An 8,369-nucleotide genomic window follows, 5' to 3' on the forward strand; every position below is an offset into this window, starting at 1 on the left:
TGGAGGCAAGGATTCTGGGGCTTCGTCTGACATACTTTGGACATGTTGCCAGGAGGGACGGGTCCTTGGAGAGGGACATCATGCTTGGGAGGGTGGAGGAACAGTGCAGAAGGGGAAGACCCTCTATGGATTGACTCGGTGACTGGGGTAATCGGGATGGGTTGGCGCAGGATAGAGCAGGGTTTAGGGCTGTTGTGCATAGGGTCGCTATGAGTCGCAAACGACTTGACAGCACATAACAACAACAACACCACCATGACTCCATCTAACTAGCCAGGTTAGAGAAGAAATCCAGTGTCACAAATCAGAAAGAAAATGAGTAGGTTACAGTCAAAGTAACCTATATAAATCTAGTAAAAGTAATTTTATACTCCATTATGGAAGAAGCCCTTATGTAGCAAACAAAAACAACACAAACTATCACAATCCTTGATATAAAGCACGATTTAAAAGTAGTCAAACAGAGCAGTGATTCTTAGACTTCTGCATTTCACTGACTGGAAAAACCTAAAATATATGTGTGCATGCATTTTTCTCAAGGGAGTGAAGAGGACTTCCGAAGGAAGTAAGTTAGCAATACAGAGGGGTGACGTCCCATCCTCTACTAACTTTACTAATAAAGTGTGTTTTCACATAAAAAAGAAAAAGAACACTATCTCAGAACTTTATACTAATAGGAGAATTGATGCCTTTGAGCTGTGGTGCTGGAGAAGAGTACTGAATATACCATGGACTGTTAGGAGAACAAACAGGTTCATCCTGGAGAGGGTGAAATCAGTCTACTCCTTTGAGGCAAGGATTCTAAAGCTCCATCTGACGCTTGTCTTGGGAAGGTGAAACCTGGAGCCAAGGATTTTGAAACTTCGTCTCAAATAACTTTGGACACGTGACCAGAAGGGACTTGGAGAGAAACACCATGCTTGACAGGAAGGAGGGAGAGTGCAAGAGAGGAAGATCCTCAGTGAGATGGACTGACTCAGTGACTAGGGTAACAGTTGTTGGTTTGTCAGAGATGATAAGGTTGGTTCAGGATAGAGCAGGTTTCATGGCTGTTGTAGGGTCACAGGTGACTCAATGGCACATACACAACCACATACCCATTAATATACAACATATATTAATTCATATTTATAGACATTGACATTATTCTTACTTTGCTCTACTGCCTATGGTTTAATGACTATTTAAACACAGATTAAAGAACAAAAATTAAACACTAATCTCCCAAAATAGGAGTGATTCTTTATATTACATATTTTGAGAGGAAACTGCTCTAAGTAGGAAATGCAAACAAACAATATGCTGTCGACAGTTTCATTCCAGAGAGATTTTTATATAGCTTAGTAGTTTAGAAACAGAATAAAAACATGACAGAATCAAGCAAAAGTCATTGAAATAAGAAAATTACTATTGTTTTGAAAGTTCGTATTAACATGCATTAAAGTAGTTATTTAAGACAGATAAATAAAGATATAAAATGCAGTTATCTCAGCTTTGGCGTTTTTTTTTGGAAGTGATATTATGTTAAAGGAGCAATTTCTCACTGTCCATGGAAAGGCTATGGGTCTTTGAAGCCACCCTTAAGGAATTGAGGTGTGAATTACAGGAGATTCAGTAATATGCAACTATATGTCCATTTTACCTAATGACATTTCACATCTACTTCAAGGCATAAAAGCTACCTGTTCTGCACCTATGTGTGGGGGAAAACAGGACTCTAGTCTATCGGTGGCTTCCTTGAGTACTGAATAAACCACTAGTTAGAAAAGACAGCTATGCAAAACGTAAATACCACTCCCCCAATAGTTTCAGTATCTTTGTTTCTCAACTCATCTGAATCACTTTTTCTTCATTTTACTTATTCATACCTTTAGGCTGTAACAACTATACCTAATAGAATCCTCAGAGTGTGTTTTACCTTCCACGAGGTACACAGAACCTAGGAGGTATCAAAATACACTAACCTTTTCCATTCCAGGAGCAAAAGTATCATGAACTTTGGTTCAAACTTAATCTGGATAACACTGTCTAATTCTCTCCTCACTCTTAAAATTTGGTGTAGCTAAGTGTAGAATTCTCAAGCCATATATCTGCAGAAATGTCAGCAGGCCATCTCAGAATGGAATTCCTTTCGGAGCAAGGGTTTTACTGTTTTTAACTTTGTCATAAATCAAAGGCATAAAAATAAGAAATAAAAACTTACTGTAATTGGTACATCTTTTGTTCCTGAATTTAATAAATGAAGATTTAAAACTTTAGGCAGATCTGTGAGAATTGAGGAAAACAAAGATTTCTTTACAAGGTGTGATTTATAGCAAGTTAGAATCTTTATGTTATAGCAAAGTGAATCTATTCAGAAACACGAAATAAAATGTTGTAGATCATGAATTCATAAGGATATTGGGTATGGTAAGAACTGGTCTCTTCTTGCAAAAATCAAGAAGAAAATCCCCCCCAAATTCCATAATCTTTCAGTGAAATATGGTTATTATTCCTAATATTTTAATTTTCCAACAAAGCACAAGGAGGCAAATTTTAAACATTATACAATGTAAAACTAGGATAGAAACCAAATCAAGTTTTTAAAAATGTGGCCTTCAATCCTGCATAACCACATTCAAATTATACATGGCCCATACAGACCCAAATTTCAAGTTTTCCTTAAGAAAAACTGTTACCTCATTATTACTAATTTCAAAATTTGCTGGATTTTCCTTTTCACCATATGGACAAATTATTGTCATTATGTCATTTTAATGTAAATATCTTACTATTTTTTAAAAAGATTCCGCATAAGTGAACAGCTGAGGAACTGAATCAAGAGACCGAATCTTCCAATATCCCATGACCTTGTGTTCACTTGGTAGGTAAGTGACTGGCTACTAGTCAAAAGGTTGGGAGATCAAACCACACAGAGGGATCCTGGAAGACAAGCTGGTGATTTGTTTCCAAAAGGCCAGAGGCTTGAAAACCCCACAGTGCTCAGTTCTATCTGCACACACAGGGGCCTCGGGAATCCAAAGGGAATCAACAACCAACAAGCAGCAATGTACCTCCCCCAGAAATGGAATTAATCTCTAAAGTCTCTGAGTTTCAAAAAGTAGGCTTGTACAAGATCATAATACCTACAGAAAAATAACTCTGAATAGTAAACTACAAGGTAGCTAAAATAAGAGTTCTACAGCTCTGGGTCCAGGAATTTTTATGTTTATTAAATGACTGTATTATTTTTATCTAAAAGACTGCTGTTTTCTTTTACCTTGTGTTCGTAGTGTACCAAAGTCTAACATTTCAGTTGAAGAATAAATTCCAGGAGCTAGGGAAAGAAGAAAAGCAAATAATTATCTTTCACTTTGCCAGAGCAAGCTACACAGGACACTCCTGGCCTTGCTTCAGTCTCTACTAACCTGTGGTAACTTCAACCTCAACAGGAAGAATGATAAACTCCGTGCTGTCTGAAGCATTGGTCTTTATTCGTATGAAGGCTGTGTGATTATCTGCTTCTCTAGATGAAAAACTGGCTCTCATCACTCCTTTGGTTTCATAAGGTGGAATTTCCTGCAATAGGAGTTTTTGTAATGTTGCAAAATAATATTTTATTGAATAATGTGACATGGATGGAAGCACGCTTTATTATTTTAAGTATCTACTAAGAAAGAATAGCCAATTCAACTACTCAGTGACTGGGATGGGCATTCTAATTCTGTACTGCTTTAAAATATAAAAACTGCCCATCTTAGAAATGATAAAACATGAAATATTTAAAGTGAAAAAGGTAAAGGAATCAAATTACCTGAAAACAGACTAGTACATGGAAAAGACTAAAAGCTCTGATGGCCTAGTAGTAAGAAGTTGCACCTCAATCCCAAAGACACCAGGTTTGAATCCACCAGCTGTTCTGTGAGAAGGGCAATTTATTTCTGTGCGATTAACTGTCTCCGAAAACCTGCCAGAGGGTCAGCTATGGGCTGGTTCCAATTCGATGGTGCACAGCAACCATCTATGAAACTGGGTATATAATGTTAGGTGGTACTTTGCTATAAATCAGTTTCAAATTCTCTGTGCAACAGAAATGCCATCATTAGAGGGAAATATTTTTCACCAGTCCACGTGAATTTCTTTAAGTGATAATTAAAAGGCTTTCAATTCTGCTTCAATTTATTTTAAAACATAACAAAGTTTTCTAAGCAAATTCAGAGCCACATGCATTCAGTGAAGCTCTTAGAATGGAATGTAGCACATACTCTGTAGTCTATAAGAGAATATTTATGCACACTCTAAAAATATTTATTTTATAAATACTCAGTGAATTTTAAAAAATTGTTGTAAACATATTATTATTCGCCCATTCAACATTATTTACATATGTAATTGAATGAAACAAATTATACCATTAAGTTGTGCAACTTTCATCAATATCTTTTGTCATATTTTTCATCCTCATAAACAGAAACTCAATGTTAATTAAAGAAAGATTTCATCTTGGATCCATAATGGATAACCTTGGCACCAGAAATCAGGAAATCAAAGATGAGGTGCACTGGGAAAATTTGCCATCAAAGATCTCTCCAGACTGATAAGACTAAAGACTAAGATGTACCTGATCCATAGCAAGGTCTTTTCAACTGTTTGCTATGCATCTGGAAGCTAAACAATGACCAAGGATAAAGAAAGAAGAATCGATGCTTCTGAGCTGTGGTTCTGGAGAAAAGTACTGAATATTGCATGGACTGCTAAGCAAACAAAACATTTTTTCTGAAGAAAGTATAACAAGGATGTTCCTTGGAGGAAAGAATGGTGAAACTCCATCTCATGTACTTAGGGTATATTGTAAGGCGGGTTCAGTCCTTGGAGAAGGACCTCATTCATGCTTGGAAAAGTGGAAGATCAGTTTAAGAGAGGAAGACTTTCAACGAAACAGATTACTTAAGTGACTCTAACACTGGGCTCAAGTATATTTAGAGATGATGGGATGGCACAGGATAAGGTAAGGTTCAGATCTGTTGTTCACAGCATCACTATGAGATGGTCCCTAACAACAACATTTCCTGTCTTGGGGATTCATGAAATCACTATCAAATAATTAAGTTTCTAAAATGTTCCAATTAACATCATAGTATCAGGTTCACAAAGTCTTTCCAGGACCAGGAGCAAGGGAATGGGAACAAGGGAGAGTGTGTGTATGTGTGCGTGAAGGGAATTAATAAAGAAAGGGGGGAGAGTGTGTGAGTGTGAGTGTACGTGTGTGTACTAGAAGGCAATTAATAAAGTCTTTCCAGGTTATTCATGGGGGGAAGCTCTTCCTCAGATACAGGGGAGTAGGGATTTCAGTGACCTTGGCTCAAATCTTGCATTTATTCCCTCTTTCCACTGATGGAAAAGCCTTTGTTCATCAAAGCACGGTTTTTCAAAAGCATAGTATTTCAAAGCATAGTTGAAAGCATTTTTAATTGGTTTTAATAGCTTAGTCTGACATAATTTAGGCATGCTGCAAGGAGGGACCAGTCCTTGGAGAGGAATATCATGCTTGGGAGGGTGGAGGGACAGGACAGCACAAGAGAGGTAGATTGACACAATGAGATAGATTGACTCAGTAATTGGGGTAATGGGGGTAGGTGTGTCAGAGACAGTAAGATTGGTATAGGATAGAGCGGGGTTTAGGAATACTGTACATAGGGTCGTTATGAGTTGCGATGGCACATAACAACAACATCACATACATTTGGGGATTTTTCCCCATTTTTTTTAAACCACTATTTCATCCAATTTTTTTAAAAAGGGGTTTTCTCTCTCTTTTTTTTAAAAATAATTTTAATGAGCATTTACAGAGATTTTGGATTTCCATTCATTCATTGCTGCACTTCTCTCCCCGCCCAGCCTTCCCCCACCCCCAGTTCACTCCTCTCTTCCAAAAGTAAAAGAAACACTCCCTCCCTGGGACACAATCCCCCCACACCCTTCCTGCCGCCCCAAGTACATTCCACTATGCAACCTTAATTGTGGACTCCTGTGATAACCATAATACCATATCATACATCAAAAAGGGGTTTTCTTAATTGTAATCAAAAGTTTAAAGATAGGTTAGGTTTTCAGTCATTTTATTGTTGCACATTTTCCTCCCTCTCCCTCCCAGGTCTACTTTGCAAAGCACCTCTTGTTCCAGATTGCTTTCGTGTATATATAATGAATGCCTAATCATACATTCCTTTTGGACTGCCCTTCCCCTCATTTGTTCCAATGCAGTGTTCATTATCTAGCCACTCTTTTTCTGTTTTCACCCTAACCCTATGTCTGTCCTATTAATTACAATGATGTAATCCATTGTTCACTTGGTCTTCTGGAAACCTTGCTGAACCTTCCCTTTCCCTTCCCCCTAACACATCCATTCGCCAAGCTCTGCTCCCTGTGCCTCCCCTCCTATTTGTCTACTCTCCTCACTGTTTTCTATCTATGTGTAAACTTTTCCTTAATCTCTCTTTTCACTCTTCTCCCTCTTAATTTAATAATTTATGTCTGTCCTGTTCCAGATTGTTAAGTATAATACAAATAATGTTTGAATATCCATTCACTTCTAAAATGGCAGGAATTTTTACAAATAAAGTAGTTAATTACATACTAAAAAATTTGGTTAATATTTGCTAGTACTTTTTAAGAGACAATGATACTCTAATCACTGAAACAGACTACTCTTTTAAATGTCCATAATGTTAAAGGTGCACCTTTTGCCTGGAATGCTGAGGATCTGCATTTGAAATATCCAGGTCATTATAGATGTAAGACTAGGCTCCATCAGCACACACCACCTTCTCTTTTAACAATGAATCTTAACTTCTAACTTGCATCCTTCAAAAACGTGACAAGTCTTTTCAACAGTATTTTACCACTAAAAATCTTAGTATACAGTATTTTATAATTGATTAGGTTCTCAGGTACCTTTACCAATATATTTCTGAAAACAAACAAACAAAAAACAAAAAACAAAAAAACCCACACAGTTGAAATTTCTTATTTTCTACATGGTAGCCTAAAGCACCAGCCAATTTTGTTCCCTGCTCTTTCTAAAATTACTCTTTATACATCTATTTACTTTGTCAGTCAAAGGTTAAAAATACTTTATAATAAAATTAAGACAACAATTAAGGAAAATACCATCCATATTCCTTCAAGAGATAAGCCATTTTTTTTCGGCTGTAGCTAAAGGAGTAATTAGTTTCACATGACCACACAATCAGAGGAAATCTGGCTGCACTCACCCACAGTTTTCTAGTACCTCCCTGTTGACCTGTTGGAAGTTCAAGGTGAAGATCTCCTCCACTAGAGTACATTTCTACCACCTAGGACAACAGAAGACATGGTAATTAAATAGAAACTCAGAGTGTCAATGAAAGTGATCTGCTGTTAAACTTGGCATTCTAAGTATTCATTAGAAAAAAATGGAAAATGTTTACAGATATGTATGTATCAAAAACATTGTTGTATAACTAGATTCTGTGCTCTTTACCTGGAAGCAATTCTTAAGACAAATAATTGAAAATTAAACTTATCAAAAGTATTTTAAAAGATGGGATTTTAAGAACCCATCCACAAAATATTAACTTTTATTTTAACCAAAGGAAATAATTTATGGAAATGATCAAATGTTACACACAATACTTGCATTATTTATAGTTTAAAAATGCTTCTTTACATACATTTATGGTAAGATTGAAGGTCATTTATAACAAGATCTAAGGCAGTAAGTTTGATAACAGCAATTCTGAAATAGTGATGAGCATAAGTATTCTTTTTTTTATAAAATTTTTAATTTTTATGCATCAAATGAAAGACCTGCAAAATACATAAAGCAAACATTAACAAAGCTGAAAAAGAAAATAGACAACACTACTATAATACATGGAGACTTCAATACACCCCTCTCAAGAAAAGATAGAACTACCAGAAAGAAACTCAACAAAGATACTGAAGAATTAAACCATACAATAAACCAACTTGACATCACAGATATTTACAGGCTAATGCACCCCAAAAAACACAGTATACCTTCTTCTCCAATGTACAGGGAACATTCTCGAGAGTAGATCACATCCGCGGACACAAGCCAAGCATCAATAAATTCAAAAACACAGAAAAAATACAAAGCATCTTTTCAGACCATAATGCTACAAAATTAGAAATTAATAATAGGACGATAAAGGAGAAAAAAACCATGCATTTGGAAGCTGAAAAACTCGTTGCTAGAACATGACTGGGTACTAAAAGGAATAAAAAATTAAATTAAAAAGTTTTTTGAAACAAATGACAATGAAAACACCACTTACCAAAACCTCTGGGAAACAGCCAAAGCAGTAATTAGAGGTCAATTTATAGCA

At 36.3% G+C, this 8,369-nt stretch overlaps 1 protein-coding gene across 1 annotated transcript in view; it reads right to left on the bottom strand.

The window, feature by feature from the left end:
* TMEM131 (transmembrane protein 131) overlaps positions 1–8,369 on the bottom strand; it is a 408,192-nt gene that overhangs the window by 160,197 nt on the left and 239,626 nt on the right. Inside the window, exons 8-11 of the mRNA XM_006900709.1 lie at positions 7,254–7,334; positions 3,408–3,558; positions 3,260–3,316; positions 2,204–2,265 (exon numbers count right to left, since the gene is read on the bottom strand). Coding sequence (XP_006900771.1) covers positions 2,204–2,265; positions 3,260–3,316; positions 3,408–3,558; positions 7,254–7,334 — 351 coding nt within the window. The remainder of the gene's footprint in view (positions 1–2,203; positions 2,266–3,259; positions 3,317–3,407; positions 3,559–7,253; positions 7,335–8,369) is intronic.

Source organism: Elephantulus edwardii, unplaced genomic scaffold, assembly GCF_000299155.1.
Source record: "Elephantulus edwardii isolate Elephantulus edwardi_28Jun2011 unplaced genomic scaffold, EleEdw1.0 scaffold00291, whole genome shotgun sequence".
NCBI classification, from domain to species: domain Eukaryota; kingdom Metazoa; phylum Chordata; class Mammalia; order Macroscelidea; family Macroscelididae; genus Elephantulus; species Elephantulus edwardii.